At 49.8% G+C, this 19,195-nt stretch overlaps 1 protein-coding gene across 1 annotated transcript; it reads left to right on the plus strand.

Moving 5' to 3' along the window:
- The first annotated feature begins 8,716 nt into the window (after positions 1 to 8,716).
- On the plus strand, positions 8,717 to 16,251 carry LOC133343722 (transmembrane protein 150A-like). Its single transcript, XM_061553487.1, has 7 exons — positions 8,717 to 8,824; positions 10,051 to 10,104; positions 10,902 to 10,964; positions 11,944 to 12,011; positions 12,769 to 12,971; positions 14,011 to 14,137; positions 15,060 to 16,251. Exons 1-7 carry the CDS (start codon positions 8,760 to 8,762, stop codon positions 15,275 to 15,277), a joined length of 798 nt encoding a protein of 265 aa, XP_061409471.1. The 5' UTR covers positions 8,717 to 8,759; the 3' UTR covers positions 15,278 to 16,251.
- The last annotated feature ends 2,944 nt before the right edge of the window (positions 16,252 to 19,195 follow it).

Raw genomic sequence — 19,195 nt, forward strand, 5'->3', positions numbered from 1 at the left:
AGGCTCTCGTCCAGTCGTGGATTGACACAAAAGAAGAGACGCGGCAACATTTTCCCGGAGATCGATGCCAATGTCGAGGTCTGCTGCTACTGCTGGCAACGACGAGAGGGCTTCAGCAGAGAGTTCGTGTCGTGTCGCTCTTCCTCCTCCATTAAAGAAGCGCAGACGACAGTGGGTTTATACCATGCATTGCACAGTTTGCGTTGCATGGCCACAATAGCTGGTGGACTGTCAGCTCTTTGTGATAGGCATTGTGAGGGGGGGCGGGGGGGATGTCGGTTACGTAAACATTAATGCGGAGGTTCCTACAGCGCAACCAGGAAATGACAATGCAGATCTACCTGTTTGGTGATACCTCGTTACTGACATAATTAATCAGAGTAACCGCGAGAGGCAGTATTGCGATATCGCCTTGGCAGACCGCATTCCTGATCAGAACCTAGTCTTCACACACGCCGTCGTTAAATCCAAGGCTGTTATATGATTTTGAATACCTAATCTCCATAATTTAAAAAAAACATTACTTAATGCTTACACAGAAATTGAATGATGCGATCGTGGAACGATGCCTCGATCTTGACTTAGAGCTTTCGTGACTGCAGGAATTTATATTCTTTGGGTTTTTCGGTAAAGTCACGTAGATAGGTTCAAAGAAAATGAAATTTAAAAAACTACAAAAGTTGTTTTTAATCGCCAAGCACTTGCAACACGGACGGGCGAACAAGACGCTGACCCAATGGGCCATGTCGATGGTGAGACGCTATGATCACGAACCACGTGGGTTGTGCGTGGGGAGCGGTCGTGTGGTGGTTAGCGCTGCGCTACGAACACGGCGACCCGAGGTTTGATTCTCGCTCATGGCCAACATTCATTGACGGGCATCCGAACCTGTCCCGGGCCTCCCCTAGGTCGACTCGGCCTCAAATGAGTACCTGGTTGCGGTGTGTAAACAATCGCCGCTGGGGAGACAAAGGCGGCCGTGCGTGGTGCTGGCCCACCAACCCCCTCGTGTGCCGTGCCGGCGTTCATAGGTGCTCGCAAAACAGCACTTGCCCCAGCAGTCTGTTCAGGCTACACGGGGGGTCTTTGTCTCTGTAAATCTATCGACTGCAGGGGTCAGCCACACGGTTCATTGCCGCTCTTGAAATAGAGGGAGGGGGGTTATTTTTTATCACCGAATTCCAAAAAGTGTCTCTTCTTATTATTTGGTTCTTTCGGTGAAGTCACGTATAAAGATAAAATAATAAATTAAATTAAATACTAGAATGCGACGTTTCGATTGCAACACAAGCAATCATCATCAGGTATAAATTAAATAGAAACACAAATCTAGTATACTTAGAAATGTAATGTATTTAATTTAATTTATTATTTTATCTTTATACGTGACTTTACAGAAAACTCCAAATTAAGTGTCTCTTCTTGTTCGTGTTGTATTGATCCGGTGCAAATATTCCGCTCTCGTCATCCCATTGATTTCAGCGAAATTCCTAATTCCCGATCCCACAAGACGGGTTCTCCGAGCTCATCACGATTCAGATGGGGAGGAGGGGTGGGGGTGGTGGTGGTGGTGGCCTCATGGGGAGTGCACCGAACTATGAAAGAGGCCCACCCGAGTTCGATTACCGGCCAAGGTTAACACTATCGACAGTAAGTGATATCTGTACTGGGCCAAAGCGAATCGTGTGCTGTGCGGGGATCGATAAGGAAGTGATTAGCGCCCTCCGCTACGAAACCGGCGACCCGAGTTCGTTCCCTGCTCACGACCAACACCGGTGACGAATGTCTGAACCGGTCCTAGGTCGACTCAGCCTCAAATTAGCACCTCGCGCAGTGTGTAAACATTAGCACTTAGGGAGACAAAGGTGACCGGGCGTGGTTCGAGCCACACCACCCCCTCTTGTGCCGTTCCGACCTTCATACGTGCTCGCTAACAGCACTTGCCCCAAGCAGTCACTTGAGGTCCATATGGGGGGGGATCTTTGGCTTTGTCTTTGTGTACCTGGTCGTGTGTGAGCGGGATGTGACTGCAGGTGGTTCAACTTTATATAGTAAGTCAACAATGGTGGGTCTACTCGTTCCCTCCAGAGGAATGTGTTAGAGCCTGTGTTGTGATCCGTGCCTTTGTGATGGGGGTCTGCGTTCGGATTTGTGTTGGATCTGCGTTAATGTCTGTGTTGGTGAAGTGTGTCAAACATCGACGCTAGGGAGACAAAGGCGTTCGGGCGTGGTGTTGGCCACCCACCTCTCTGGTTTTGCCATGCCGTGAGTGCCTTTAAGATTTGCTTGCTGCTTGCTAACAGCGCTTGTCCCAACACCCTGTTGCAGGCTCTAACGGGAGGTTGTGAGTCTTTGTCTTTCTTAGTGTCTGTGTTGGAGGCTGTGCTTCAGGCTCTGGTCTGCGTTAGGTTGTAGCCGAACCAAACCGGTAGTATGCATATTTTCGGATGAACATATTTCATTATTTCTAGATTTGAAGCTTTCGTGACTGCAATGATTCATACTCTTATGTTTTTTCGGTAAAGTCACGTAGGTTAAAAAAATAATAATAATAAAATAAAATATTAATAAATGAAAATAACGAAATTAAATCACGACGTTTCGGAAGCAACACAAGCCTCCGTCATCATGTGTAACTGCTCCACGCTACAGTAACTTTACTGGAGCAGTTACACCTGATGACGGAGGCTTGTGTTGCTTCCAAAACGTCGTGATTTAAATTAGTTATTTTCATTTATTATTATTATTTTTACCTACGTGACTTTACCGAAAAAACCTAAGAGTATATTTCATTATAATTTATATGATCACATTAACCCCCCCCCCCCCGCCCCTGTGATCTTCGCACCTGATGGGAACACATTGATGACGGATTTTCTCTATTTAAGACCGGAAGCAGGAAGACTTCACAGTTCTCGCAACTCGCCTGACGAAGCTGGTTGTTGCTGTTGTAATCACCAGCAAAAGTGTCGTAAACTAAAATCGTTAATGCTGCGGGGTTTACTCTCCGGCAGGCACACCGCTGTGCCGAAGGATTAATTATTGGCCGCGTTTATTTGTTCACCTGACAAACCTTACGATAATTGGCGGTGGTCGTGGGTTAATTGCACATTTATATTTACGCGATCTAACCCAAAGAACCTCTATTATGAACGTTTCCTCGGGGGCATCGAAGCGTGGATGACATTCACCACCGAGAACACAAGTCGCGTCTTGTTCATCCGCTCATGTGACGGGAGCCCTTGACTAAAGGATTTTAACGAGTCGGAATTAGAACGTAGAATAAACGAGCATCTATGGCAATCAAAAGAAACAAACGATACGCAAGCCCTCTGATTAATCCAATGCTGGATGAACGCCTCCGCGCGCAGTATCGGTCGTGGGGGGTGGTTTGACCATACTTCACCACGCTGGTCAGTGCAAGTTTGATGAAGGCAAGGGGTCAGTTTAAAGACTGTATCACTCGTCACTGATATCAGCCGCGTACCGGAATCGAGCTCAGGCTGCCAGGTTTCGCAGCCTGTTGCGCTAACCACTGTGCCACCGCTCCAGCCTGGAATCGGGGTGTCTTGGGGTGAGAACTCTCACCTGCATTCAGCCCACACTAGTTAAGCGATGGATCAACTATGAACTAGTTCTTATTTTACAAGAGAAGACCACTGAGCGACCTGGCCACTATGAAGTCGCTTAGTACGTGGAAATGTATAGCAGCCAAAGACTCTAAACGGATAAAGAACCGCCTCATGTCTCACACAGCTTCGGAGGCATTCATCCAGCAGTGGATTGGCATATAACCGACTATTATTTGCTGTGAGTTTTATTATAGATACGTTTGTGAATCTTTTGACGTAAACATGGAAGACACGGGAGTAAACGTATGGCATTGTTCAGAAAGCATTTTGAAAAGTTTGCAGGCATTGTTCACAGACGAAATTGACGACCCGACTTCGTCTCCCGGTCACGGCTAACGTCAGTGGCGAGTGACACTCCTGAGCCGGTCCTGCTCCCCCACCTCCCCAACATTCCCTTGACCGGAGTGGTGAAGTATGTACAAACGACCTTCGGCGTTGGAGGGGGTGGGGAATGCCTTTATCCAGAAGCAGATTGACATAGGGCTGAAAGTTTCTTTTTTTAAATTGAATATTTACTTAACAAAACCCACCCCCAGCCCCAAACATCGGAGCCGAAAAGAATTCGAGATCAATACTTCCACTGGTTTGCCTGGCAGGTCATTCACCGTCTCCCCACCATCCCCCACATGGGTCCAGCAGAGACGCCACGACACTCGGGGGTGGTCCCCAACGTGGGGAAGTCACAAAGTCCACCTCGGGGTTTCCACAGTCGCGCAAATAACGTGCGCGCGTGGGTGGATCAATCGAGACACTGGGAGCGGGGCACGCAGATGGCGTTACCGTCAGTGTAACTGTTCACGTAGACCAGGGGTGGGGAACCATTTTTTTCTGCCAAGGGCCATTTGGATATGTATAACATCATTCGCGGGCCATACAAAATTATCAACTTAAAAATTAGCCTGTTATGTTTTTTGTCAAATATTTCATTAACTCACCCCTAATGCGATGGCTGGAACCGCTTCTCTTTGGTGTGGCGTGTGATGTTAGCTGGTATTGATGATGTTGCTACTCGCAACTGCTTTTCCAGGTTTGCTCCTAGATTCATTGAATTTGGAGTCCCGCCTGCGGTTGCCTTGGCAGGGCCAGACCCAATGATTTCGCGGGCCCTATGTGGACGTTCCCCACCCCTGACGTAGATCCATAGAAGGGGCTCGTAGATTCACGTAGAAATCCACGGACTCGCATAGAGGTCCATAGACTCGCATAGAGACTCACACACACTCCCTCAGAGAACCGTAGACACACACAGAGTTGTAAACGACTCGTGTCGAGACCCAATAGATTTACACAAAAGACCCCTAAATTGACAGACACTCAAGACTCCCACAGAGATCCATATACTCGTTTCGAAATCCTCTGACACACGGAGACCCATCTAATAATATGGAGACCCATACACTCACACAGAGGAAATGTATCGACTCTCACAGAGGGCCCGTTCATCAGGGGATATGTCTCTGGGTGTTTGTATGTGAAATATCAAACAATCCACCACACTTTATTTCGTGTAGCACCTTTTCACGAAATGACCTAGGACCCACAAAACAACGGGAAAGGGACGGTGAGCTCAAATCATGCTTGGAAGGCGATCCTTCTCGGGTCGCTAATATCGGTATCACCTTGTTGAAAAGCCAACAGTTGACCGTTCTATCGATCAGCAGCTGACTCACCGGCATGGGAATAAAATGTGGAATTTCCACCAGTGACGTGTCGGGGACGCCGGTGCAGATGGGCGCAGCCCAGCGACTGTTTGCACAGAGAGGGACACATCGACCGCTGAAGCAAACATTCACTGTGACCTGTTGCTGGCTATGGGTAAAAGCGCAGCTGCTGTCAGGATTGTGCCTCAACGCTGGGTGGATCGTTACATCTCAGTGGCGATGGGTTGCAGGGAGGGGGGAGGCCCTCATCCAGCAGTGGATTGCCCATGGCTGACGATAATGGCAATGACCTAAATTTCACACCTTAAAGTAATTTCTGATGTCTATCCAATTACTCCGTTGATGTCCAATTTGAACGAACGTGCCCTCCGGCCCCCGTCGTAACTGCGCGCGCGGAGCTTGGCACGGCGGCTCCACTTTCGCACCATTGTCCCATTGTCCCATTGTAGTCACGTCCTGGCTCGGGGCCCAGGGCTGGTCTCAATCCAGGCCCCGACCGCAGCTGGCCATTCCAGTGTGACGATGACGACGACGATGACGACGATCACCGTTCTGCAAAGTCGCCGTTCGTAATCGCGCTGAACAAAATAAGAATGCGGTCGGTGCAGCAGCTTATTTGTGAGCAGCAAGGCGAAGCCAAATATCCCCCATGCAGTCTTAACAGGCTCTTGGGGCAAGCACAGTACACGAGGGGGGGGGGTGGCCAGCATCCACGCCCGGTCGTCTTTGTGTCCCCAGTACTAAAGTTTACGCACCGCACCGGATACTACCATCATCATCACCGCGTCTTCTATCTCGAGGCCGTCAGACCCGATGCGGGCAAGGTGTGTACGTACGTTGAACTTCTTTCGCACCGTACGTAGCCAACCGTGCTGATCGGAGGTGCGGTGGCGGGGGTGGGGACAGCGAACTAAACATAAAAAGCAGTTCTAAACAACTGAGTTTTCGATCTAGATAATTTAAAAGTGTCATAGCTCCAGTGGCTTCGAAATATCGGAAGGAAGAGCGTTCCAGACGACCGCAGAAGCGCATCTGAAAGCGCGCGATGTGGTGATGCACACGAGACGTGAGAATAAATAACAGTGAAGAGCGAAACTGTGCTTCAGACTACCACACTCTCTTTATTCCCACGTCACTCGAGTTATTCGTACGCTATCTGAAAAATGTCTTCAATTTGGACTGCAATTGATGCATTGTGCGTGCATTCGGCAAGGTCATTTTTGGGTAAGCTGTTCGACAATTTTGGCGACAAATCACCACACAGCTTGTTCAGTTATTATTCAATTCTTCTGGGGCCGATCCCTGACACAAGGTGATGCTTTTCTAAGTGAAGGATTTCTAGACACTCGTTTCATCGAGTCATGACTGACAGCACAATAGGGATACAGCTGATGATCGATTCGCACCTGCCTACCTCTCCCCTCTCATCTCACTCCACTCCCCTCCACGCACTCTCCTGCCCCTCCCCTCTCATCTCACTCTACTCCTCTCCACGCACTCTCCTACATCTCCCCTCTCATCTCACTCTACTCCCCTCCACGCACTCTCCTACCTCTCCCCTCTCATCTCGCTCTACTCCCCTCCACGTGCTCTCCTACCTCTCCCCTCCCATCTCACCGTACTCGCCTCCACGCACTCTCCTACCTCTCACCGCGCTCAACTCCCCACCAGACACTCTCTGCTCAGGAAAGCCAAGGCACTCTGTGGAATAATAATCCCCTGTGGGCTGGTGTAAACCAGGAGGTACCTACCAGTATAAATGTTTAACATTAAACTGTACGGATTGCAGCCGGGGTGACTTCCCCAGGCGGCTGGCGGGTGGCTCAGAGGTCAGAGCGCTGAGCTGGCACCGCTGACATCTTGTTGAACCCCGGGAACTCAAGACTCATTGCTTTTATTTAACTCACTCTGTCTGTTGTTGTTGTCGTTGTCGTCGTTGTTGTTGTTGTATCCTCAAATCTTGTAACTCAATTTTAACCCACTTCCCAATGCGGTATCGACTGCAAACTTGGTATACTTATGTCATACTGATGACAATTCTATATTCTATCGTAAAAAAATTAAACATTCTTTTTTATATGTTATGTTTCGGCTTGGGTCTCATTGGCCACGGTCCCTCACGTTATGGCAAGCTTCGGGGCCACTTCCTGGAGTCGTTGAGTTCTGCCATTACTCGTACATTTCATAAAAGCGTGTTTTTAAATACGTTTTATAAAAGAATACTTATTACGTTATAGTTCAAGATGGTGTATTTGAACAATGTGTTGAATGTTTTATTTGTATTAGTTGCGCACCACTGCCAACGCATAATCAACAAATAATGCGATTAAACCGGTTTCTCAAGTATAGTGAGTTTGATTGGTCCCGATGAACAATTACTTAAAAAAAAAATTTACTCATCACATTCAATTTTGTCCTGCACTTAATTTGGCGAGGAACCAACTGGGATAATTAAACAAATCAGACTGTCACGCGACGGACATGACTCCCATATAGCAGAGCATGCACGTGGGACCGCTGGACCAATGGTCTATGTTTACTGGGTATCGTTTTACGCAATGAATGCGCTTGCCCAGCCACTAGGCAGCATCAAATCGTGACCCCAAAAACGTAACAATTCATGTGGGTGGGGAATCAATCGTTACATTCCTGATGATCTTCTTGGTTCTTTCGGTAAAGTCCTCAGGACGGCTGCTTGCGTTGTGGCCGAAACGTCGTGAAGACGGCTGCTTGCGTTGTGGCCGAAACGTCGCGAGAATTATTTTATTATTATTTATTTTTATTATTTTATTACTTCCCTTCTACGTGACTTTACTGAAAGAACCAAGAAGATGTACGTATGTTGAACTTCTTTCGCCAGGTACGTAGCCAAGCGTGCCAATCGCAGGTGCGGTGATGATGACGGCGATGGTGGAGATTACTGAATCTCTTCTTACATAACTCTCGATGTTTTGCCTGTGGGGATGCAGGGGGAGGAACGAGGAGATTATCATTCGAGGAGATTATCATTCAAAGAGATTATCATTCGAGGAGAGGCGACTACGAGGACAAGGAGGAGGAGCAGGAGAAGGGGGGGGCAGTGCCGGATTATCCTAGGAGCAAAAGTAGCTACATATGTAGTAGCTACGGGCCCCGCACTTTCAAGGGCCCCGCGCTAAATACTTTCAAGCTATTAATTCCGGTTCAGTGATTCTGCACTTGCTCTATTACTATAGTATTATACCGCCTTCAACTTTTATGAACGACCGGGTGTTTAAGATTAGCGATTTGCCGTATTATCTGGCTGTGTAGCAAATGAAACAAATACAATTACTTTACTGTGCAAGTAAAACATTTGTTTCATTATTTATGTTTTTTTTTAATTAGGGCCGCTTTATAACATATACTACAGGCCCCACACTAGCTTCATCCGGCACGGGGGGGGGGGGGGGTAGAGGCATAGGGGGAGTGCGAGAATTTGCCAGAGATGGCGTTATGGTGCTGTCTACCCCTGGCATTTGGTGTCATCAGCACGGCGGGCGTGTGGACCGTGTAAGCCGCACCGCACCGCACGCACGCACTGCACGTTCCACTCCGCACCGCACGCACCGCACGCACCACACGCACGCACCAAGCGCACGCACACGGTGGGCAGCAGAGGGCAGCACAGCAATATCCAATTTGTTGCACTGCACTTCTGCGCACCCGCGTCTTTATTCTCCCCGTCTTCACCAGCAATCCGCAGTGATCGGCATAGGTGGTGGAGGTGTGGTCAAACAACCGTAGAAATGCCACTGCTAGAGATTCCGCGCTACTCAAATCATGACCCCCCCCCCACCCCAAATCGTTACAAATCATTGAATCTATCGATGTATGATTTGGTGGGTATCGGTTGGAGGCGGTCGTGTTAGGCCAGGGGACGGAAACCAAAATAACAAGAAGGGGCATTTTAATCTTGATTTGAAGCTTTCGTGACTGCAGGAATCCATACTCTTTGGTTCTTTCGGTAAAGTCACGTAGGTAGAAAAAAAACAAAATAAATCACGACGTTTCGAATGCAACACAAGCGTTCGTCTTCATGTGAAAATCGCGATAGCCGCGATGTTTGCTGCGAGCAGCATTTGTTAAAAAAAAAAAAAAAGATAAACCCTCAATATTTAAAGAGCCGCAATGCATGTGGATGCGAGACGGTGGTCCTTAACTAATAACGTCACGGAGAAAGTCCCTGAAGAGCCGCACGCGCCTCCAGAGCCTCAGTTTGGTTGACCCCTGGCCGTTTGGCATTAACATTGAGGCCTACCAGCAGAGGGCAGCACTTAGCCTATGACACCCCGAGCGGTGACAACCAGGGATTCCGCGATATGGCGATTCTACGATAATCGTTAAATCCGTTTTTTTGGAGAAAAAACATTGCCATGTCCTGATTAGCGCTGCTCGTTAAATATGTGAAATATTTTACTTTCTTGACATTATTTACGACTTAAAAGTAGATTTGAAGTTTTCGTGACTGCAGTGATCCATACATACTCTTTGGTTCTTTCGGTAAAGTCACGTAGGTAGAAAATAAATTAAAGCACGACGTTTCGGGCGCAACACAAGCGTCCGTCATCAGGTGGAACAACACGGCAAGAAACCTTTTAAGTACGACTTAAAAGGTCACACTGTTTCAGTTACTTTTATACCAATAATTTAAAAAAGCGAGTACCAATCCAACGATTTATACATATCGGTGGTGAGTGATGCTCCGTGTAAAATGTGTCCTTCTCTCATTGCACTAGGTATGGACTGGCCGTTCAATATGGGCACGTGTGCGCATTTTCCGAGTGGCCTCGGTGAGTACAGCAAGTCGGTTTGCATATCTGAGACCCGTGCCGAGGTGTGAGTGACACGCGATTAAGTTGGCCGTACTAACTGTAGTCACGATTCCTGCTTGTGGGCTTTAGGATCATGGGCAGCAGAGACAGTGTAGCAAAATCCATTGTTGTACCGTACTTGTATGCTTCCGTGTCCATGCTCCCTTGCCTTCACATAATCCACACTGATCAGCGTGGTGAAGTATGGTCAAACAACCCCCCCACGATCCGCACAGCGTGGGGAGGTGCTTACACAGCAGTGGCTTGACAAAAAGGCTGTTATTTTGCACGGACATGTTGTGTAACCTATAATTTCAAACAAGCTACACCTCAGTTTAACACGTAGGCTTTGGCGACCAATATCATCCATAATACAAAAAAAAGAACATGTATTATCAAGCTACACCTGCCGGATTCCATTCACACGGCATCAGTGGTGCCCATTAAAAAGAAATAATCCCTCATTTGAAACAATATTTGTTAATACTGCTACTGCGTTGGCAGTGGTGCACAAGCACAAATAACAAAAACACTGTCATGAAGAAGGATCAGCACCCGAAACGTCGCCCATTATATTTTTGTTCATTAAAAGCCACAGTGTTATTGACACATTTGTTGCTTTTAAAAAATAAAGGTCATTAACGTTTTGATTCAAACATGTACGCCCAGTTTTTCCTCAACCTTCCTATAGGGGTGCCAAACACCAGTGTGTGTCAGCAAGATGGCGACCTCTAAGCGGCACCGACCTCTAAGCGCCGTGTATTTGTTGCACCCAGGTTCATCGAGGACTGCTACAATAAAACCGACTGTTGTGACCTCGATAAAATCCCCTACATCAGGTGAGTGCCTCGACTTGACCAATGAATGGGGCAGGGGCACCATTTGGCCAGGGTCAGGAATCAAAGTCACTTGTGTCCAGCGATAACCTAAGATATTGTAAAAGAGCTGTTTAGCTCAATGGGCCTTTCTCAGTTGCGGCTCAGTCTGCGTCTGAAGGTGGCCTCTTAAATAGAAAATGCTGCGATAGTGCATTGATTCGTGAATTAAAATCCGTTCTTAAGACTACGATGCACAAAGCTAATCGCATGCGTGTGAGACACTGGATTATTTACAATCAGTGCAAATGATGCGCAAAAATATGTGAATGTCACATTTGGCTAATGAAGCGAACACAACTATACAGAGTAATAAAAACCCATCGATAAACAAAAAATAATATATTTTTTCAATTGACACTGGTTCATGTCCCCTGTTAAACCCGTGCCATGCCACTGTGCCACTGGCAATTCTAAAGTAGGGCTTAATATCAGCCGAGTCTGGCCAGCACACCAGATCCAGTATACCTTCTCTGGCTGTGGTGGATGTGGTGACTAGTCACGTGTCGCCTCTTGGAATTTCTAGCTATCTGGAAAATATTCAGTGACAAAAGTAGGCGATACCACCGGGTACTCGTGGACTAAATCATGTGGCAGGCATTGGAGCAGCTGCCCGTGGATAAATGTGGTTCCTTAACCCTCTCACCCAGCCCAATCACCAGAATAGAGAAGTTTGTGTTGATGCTTTGCTCCAGTATTCTTCACTAGTTTTCAAAGGGTTGGCAACTGCGCCGATAAGACATAATCAGTGTGAGGGCCCGCCACACATTTGAAACTATTGGCTTTGACAGCAGGACGATGGGGTGTTTTCACATTTGTGTATTGTCGGGGGGGGTGGGGGACGGGGGACGTCAGGGGCAGCACTAAAGGCCATCAGGGGCCATTAGTGGTCCGCAGGCATTGCAACGAAAAACACTGCTGTGTTCTGTCGCTTCCCCTGCAGCGCGACCGGAGCGACGCGGCCCGAGAGCGCCCTGTTCAGCATCGTGACGACCATCTCCTCCATCGTGTGTGAGCGCCCTGCGCATCTTCACGTCCCGGTCTCATCACAGTCGGGGCTGCGGCGTAGAGCACGTTTCGGTTATGCGGTTCTCTTATCAACTACCGTTCATATTCATCTTCTGGAAGGCGGCTCTGCAAAGCGCCTTGTTCTCCAGATTTTAAGAGCCGTATTTTTACCAGTGCCCACTAAATTTAATACATTTTCATTCTACACCATTCCCCCCCCCGTTCCTTGGACATCATATTTCCTTCCAACGTTACCCCAAAGTTTGGGGTATGTCTTACTTTCCAGAGCATCCTGAATATAGCGGTAACGTTTAATATATACATGTTTTGAAATTTATAAACTGGCAAGTGCCAACTATGAAGGCTAACGTATGTATATGGCCAGAATTGCAAAGCACTACTCCCTATCCTCTCTCACTGGCCTATTTCACTGAACTTTATGCCCTCCTTCAGTTCACTAGCTGTCCTCTCCCACTTCCCTCACTGCCCTCATTTCATTCACTTACCTCTCTCACCGAATTCACGTCCCTCTCACTTGTCCTCTCTCACCGAGCTTACTGCCCTCTCCTACTTCCCCCTCTGCCCTCTCCCCGAAGCGTGTGGCTACCGCGACGAGCATCTCGCGTGCGCGTGCATTCCACACCGATATTGACGGACGCCGAGCGGCCATGTCCTCGCGGCCCTCGCGAGCCCCACGGCCCGTGACGCCAGTCGCGTGCAGACCAGCTGAAGAGAGTGACCCTTGCACCCTCCCCCGCAGTGGCGCTGGTGGCCCTGCTGCTGCACGGGCTGACGGTGCAGGCGTGTGGCTCGTCCCGCCTCGAGCACGTGAGCCGGGCGGCGCTGGCATGCACCTTCCTGGCGGCTGTGGGGGCCTTCCTCGTCGGCAGCTGCCCCAGCGCCGGCGAGGCCCTCCGCTGGGCCCACCTCATCTCCGCCGCCATCTGCATGACCGCCGGAACGGTGCGGTAGTGGTCAGTCTCAGTTTATAGTCAGGGGTGGCCCACATAAATGATAACGGGAAGGGTACACGCAGCCTTTTTTGTAGTTGCTCGCTCGCGACATTGCTGGCGGTAGGGCCTCCACTGGAGGGAGCTCTGCAGATATCTCTATTCGAGTTTTTTGGTCCCACATATAAAATCCATGTGGGCAGGGGGTAGAAGCTAATTCACTTAATTTTTGCAGTGAAATGAATGAAATATTATAGCATTTTGTTTACCGGTGATATTACATCCACAGTACGCATACAAAAATATATGTTAACGTTAAAAATTAAGTTGCTCGGTAGGAAGATGCTGTTGCCAAGGAGACAGCATCTCCCCACCAAGCTGTTGTACACTCCTCTGATCCCCTCGGCTACAGCGCCTCCACGCAGGAGATGAGGATTTTTATTCCTCCCTGACATCAGCACCTCAGTGCCCACCAAAATCGCCACAGTGATTCTCCTCGCCACTTGTAAAACAGTGGTGGGTGGCGAGGACTCAGAGGGCTCAGTCCCCACGAAACGCATTAACTAGCTCTAGAATTCACGAGTAGCCTGGACTCGGTGAAAGGGCACAAGATCACCACGAGCGAAACGCTCTGTGACCTTTTGTTATAATGTCTTGATCGAAATGACTGCACTAAAGTCGCTAGTGTTCGAGTGGGCGTGGCTGTGTTGATTGAGCTGACGGGGGGATGGGGTTGCTAGCTCACCACGTGTACCGGTTGAGCCTCCCAGAAATATGGTAGCTTTAACGGAGCCACATTAACCTTTGACTGAGCCACCTCCCCCCTCCCCACCCACACCATCTCAACGCTCCCATTCCCTGGTCCGCCTCTGCTGCGCCTGGTTCTTCCTGCTGTATCATACCAGAGGTGGGTCATTGTTATGCAAGTCCAAGTCGAGTCTGAAGTCATCAAATTCATGACTCGAGTCTGACTCGAGTCCAAGTCACATGACTCGAGTCCACACCTCTGCATCATACTCCCCCCACCACCGTTTCTGCTTTTCCGGATGCAGGTGGCGGCCGGGCTGCAGACGCTGGTGTCGTGGAAGCTGCAGGGTGGGGTGGCGTCGTGGGTGCAGCCTTGGGTGGCCGGGATGCGAGCCGCTCTCTGTCTCTTCCTGCTGCTCACTGGGGGCCTGTGTATCCTCCTGCTAACCTCGCATCTCGAGTTTCTGAGCAGTGGCATAGCTATCCAGTGTGCAGGTGGTGCAACTGCACAGGGGCCTGTGGGCTAGAGGCACCCGGGCCTTGTCCGTCTGTCCATCTCATCTGTGTTCCTCCTTCCATGTCCATGTCACTAATCCTGCAGCCACGTTCAGCCGTATCCATCCCACAGAGTAGTGTATCACTCCGTGTGAGAGAACGGCCCATAGATGGAGATGTCAGAGAACGATATCTGAAATCTCTGCAAGTGGCATCTTATCCAATCTAGGGGGTGCAGCACTTTTTCCCCTGTCCTGCCATTGACAGTAATGTTTGTTATGTGATGGATAAACTGATATTTTCGATTCTGAAAGCTGGACATTATACAAATCAAGTGGAAAACTAAATTGAAAGTCTTTTTTTGGTGTGTGTGGTCATTGACAACCGGGCTGAGACCATTAACATGCTACACTTGAGAAACATTTAATCACAGGATGAATTAGAACTTCTGATCTCAGTGGTGCCAGCTCATTATTCATATATATACATTCTTCAGAGCCTGTCAAACCATTCTACCTTGCATCTCTCTGTCTGTTAACCAATCCATTTGGGTCTGTCAAATTGGCCAATCTGTTAATTGCATCCAGTCTTTTGTTTTTCCATCCGTTAATACATGTATCCCTTTATTAGTCACTCCACCGATCTGTTTGTCCATCAGTGTGTCTATTCATCCATTCGCCCATCCATCAGTATGTCTGTCCCATCCATCAATCCATTTGTTAGTCCGTTCGTCTATTGGTCCATTCATCTGTCCGCCCGCCTGTCCATCAGTCTGTCCATCCATCCATCAATATGTCAGTCTGCTGGTCCATCCATTTGCACGTCCGCCAGTTCTCCTTGACCGTCACCTTTCCTGCAGACGGCTTCCTGTACGTGCGCAAGGAGGCGAGGCTGCTGCGGGTGGCGGCCGTGTGCGAGTGGGCAGCGTTCAGCGTCTTCTGCCTCGTGTTCTCCACCTTCGCCCTGGAGCTATATGGAGCGACCCGCGCCACCCTCAGCGCCCTCACCTGCAAGCGAGGGGACAGCGACGGCATGCAGGAACACATCCTCTTTGGCCAGATGTCCCCCCCAAACTAATACCTCTTTTCCACTCTACAACCGAGCCGCGCCAGGGGCCATGCCGAGGCGGATTGGATGCAGGTTCGCAGGCGTCAGTTTGTGTTTCTACTGCAGTGCCGTGACGTCGCAAGCAAGATGAACAAGTCGAGATGCACGTAGTTGACGCGGTGACACTGTGTCCGAGTTGAACTCGCTTCACTGATGGCCCGGCTTGGCCCCCAAGGCCAGCGTAGCGTGGTTTGGCCTCGCGCTCGGATGTGGCAGTGGAAAAGGCATATAAAAGAGCACGGCCAAGCAACAGCATTCGAGTTGCCCAGGACAGTCCCAGTTTCATGAAGGCTGTCCCGGTGTCTCGAAGCATGAGTTAAAATTGCGAAATGATCACGGTTTAAAATGTTCTGGCCTCGCGTTCGACTCGTTAGGGCGGGACTGGTAATTGAGTGGTTATCGCTATGTCACAGTGGGAAGGGTTAACCGAGGAGGGGTGCATGCTAGCCAACCATGCGATCTGGTTGAGCCTCCCAGAGATACGGTAGCTCTGAAGAGAGACAAGTGTGCAATGTGCGTGCAACAGGCAGCACGGCTTAATATGATTTTAAATTACATTCATAATTAATCTGACTTTATTACAAGTGACAGTGGAGTGGTAGCACAGAGGTAAGCGCACCATCCTATAAACTCAATAACCTGAGGTCAATAACTGGCCACGGCCAACATCAGTGGCCGGTTATCGAAGCTATTTCGCTGGGTTGATAATTCGGTTAACATAGCAATTGCACCCCTAGTCGTTTTACATCGCGTTGGATTGTATTACTGGTATGCGAATGCAAAAAGAATAATAACGCTTACATTTAAATGGTACGAATGTATTTTGTTAAAGTATGATGTAATTGTATTATTGTTATGCACCATGACATGCAATGATTCACCAATTATTTGTCAAATTTGTTAAATAATTATTTGTATGATGTATAAACTGACTTGAAATATTATTCAATTGCCATTGTGTTCGAATTTTACATCGTGTCCAAACCTTCCCAGTCCTGACCAAAATTTTCCTGAAAATAAATCTTCATGAGAGTACGTCCGCCGCGGAGTTGGAGCGATGAAATCAGCTCGTGGGCAAGTGCCGGCTGGATTATTACACCGCAGGATCGCGAGAGGTGGCGGTGGCTTGGGAAGGCCTTCATCCAGCAGTGGACTGGCACTTTAGTACAGCTAAACGATCAGATTTTGACCAGACACTGAAGTAAATAAGCATTTGACCAGGCACCGAACATACATGTGAGTGAATAGGAATTTAAAGAGACACGTGAACGAATATACATGTAAGTGAATACGCGTTTGAATGTGAGTGACCGTGTATTTGAACATATTTTAGTCAATATTGTATGCATTTAAATAGACTTGAAAACGAATGCATATTCGCATATGTAGTGGGTTCCACGGAGACTGGAGACGTTGTCTTTAGAGGCAACAAGGTTTATTTGTAACTACAAATAGAACTCCCCTTAACTCCCACTATCTGGGGAGGTACAGCCTCCGGGCTAGCGTGCCCTCACACTGGGTAACCTGCCCTCAGCCCTCCGGCTATCTGTGCCCTCGGGGAGGCTGACTGACGCGACCCAGCCAAGGTGCGGGTCCTGACCACTGGTCCGAGCTCGGCACGGCCCTTACAAGGACGTCGGGCTCGAGGTCCCAGGGTCCTAGCCTCGCTGGTCTTCGGTTCTTTGTCTTCGGAGCACTGCCCCGAGCTTGTCCCAGAGGTGCTTCTTTTATACACTCAGGGAGTCTCCGCCCCCGGTACCGCCCCCTTTCTGGAACCTTCTAGGGGGCTCTGGAAGAACCCCCCAACCCCTCACCTGGGGTCTGGGGGGTGGGGAGACCCCGGCCTCTCAACGGTCCGGCTCTTTCTGTCCTTCCCCAGCTCAGGGTGGCACCCTCTATGGGCCTGTGCCCGCAACTGCAGGTAAGTAAATACTGACGGTATAAGATGTGCATTTCCGACGCGACACAGACACCATGTGAGTGAATGGGCAATTAAATGAAAGGCATGTGAGTGGATATGCATTTTAATGTGAGTGAATGTGTATAGCATTGGGCGTGAGTGAATGTACATAAGAACATACGTATACTCGGATACGTATGTGAATATGCACGTGAGTGAATACTCGTTTGAATATATTACATGTTCGTCTGAGTGCGCATTGGGATATACGTCAAGTGAGTGAATAGCAGAGGTGTGGACTCGAGTAATGTGACTTGGACTCGAGTCAGACTCGAGTCATGAATTTGATGACTTCAGACTCGACTTGGACTTGCATAACAATGACTTTGTCCCACCTCTGAGGTGTGGACTCGAGTCAGACTCGAGTCATGAATTTGATGACTTCAGACTCGACTTGGACTTGCATAACAATGACTTTGTCCCACCTCTGGTACTGAATAGGCATTTGAATAGACTTGAGTGAATGTGCAATTTGAGTGCTGTGTACGTGTGAGTTTCGATCGACGTGCACGTGAATGGGGCATACGAATAGACGGGTGAATAGGCCATTTGAATAGGGGCCGTCCATAAATGACGTCACACACCTGGAGGGGGCAGACATTTGTGACGATGGGGGGGGGGGGGGTGAGAAATGTGACGTCACATCAAAATGCGCAACTTTAAATAAATATAGGCAACACGTTCTACTTAATTAAATATACGTTTTAATAAAAAAAAGTATCCTACAACATCAGAGTGCAGCGCCACATTAAATACGCACTACAATGACAATAGTTTAAAGCGATTTGAGGAAGCATGTTTTATTTCTTTTGGGGGGGGCAGAGTTTTGTGACGTCATATTTGAGGGGGTCTGATTTTTTGTGACGCCGTGTGACGAAGGGGGGGGGGTCAAAAATCGTCCAAAATGGCGTGACGTCATTTATGGACGGCCCCTTAGACGTGCGAGTGAATTGGCGCTTCCCGTGGACACAACCTCCGTTGGGTTTGCAATGGACGGCTGTAGGGGTGGAGGGAGGGGGTGGAGGGGGGTGAGGGAGGAGGGGTGAAGAGGGGTGGAGAGAGGAAGGGGGTGGAGGGGGAGGAGGGGTAGAGAGGGGGATGGAGGGAGGGGTGTGGAGGGGGGTGGAGGGGGTGGAGGGAGGGGTGTGGAGGGGGGTGGAGGGGGGGTGGAGAGGGGGATGGAGGGAGGGGTGTGGAAGGGGGTGGAGGGGGTGGAGGGGGAGGAGGGGTGGAGAGGGGGATGGAGGGAGGGGTGTGGAGGGGGGTGGAGGGGGGGTGGAGAGGGGGATGGAGGGAGGGGTGTGGAAGGGGGTGGAGGGGGTGGAGGGGGAGGAGGGGTGGAGAGGGGGATGGAGGGAGGGGTGTGGAGGGGGGTGGAGGGGGGGTGGAGAGGGGGATGGAGGGAGGGGTGTGGAGGGGGGTGGAGGGGGTGGAGGGAGGGGTGTGGAGGGGGGTGGAGGGGGGGTGGAGGGGGGGTGGAGAGGGGGATGGAGGGAGGGGTGTGGAGGGGGGTGGAGGGGGTGGAGGGAGGGGTGTGGAGGGGGGTGGAGGGGGGGTAGAGAGGGGGATGGAGGGAGGGGTGTGGAGGGGGGTGGAGGGGGGGGGTGGAGAGGGGGATGGAGGGGGTGGAGGGAGGGGTGTGGAGGGGGGTGGAGGGGGGGTGGAGAGGGGGGTGGAGAGGGGGGTGGAAGGAGGTGTAGGGATGGAGGGAGTGGGGTGAGAAGTGGGGGGGTGGAGGGGGGTGGAGGGAGGGGGATGTGCAAGGGGGTGGAGGGGATGGAGGGGTGGAGGGAGGGGTGTAGGGGGGTGGAGGGGTGTGGAGGGAGGGGGGTAGAGGGGGAGGGATGGAGGGAGTGGGGTGTGGAGGGAGGGGGTGAAAGGGGGGTGGAGGGAGGGGCAGCTCACAGAGCCCACACTGCGCATGCGCC

The sequence above is a fragment of the Lethenteron reissneri genome, chromosome 2 (assembly GCF_015708825.2).
Source record: "Lethenteron reissneri isolate LAM-NWPU_2019-01 chromosome 2, ASM1570882v1, whole genome shotgun sequence".
Lineage (NCBI taxonomy): Eukaryota > Metazoa > Chordata > Hyperoartia > Petromyzontiformes > Petromyzontidae > Lethenteron > Lethenteron reissneri.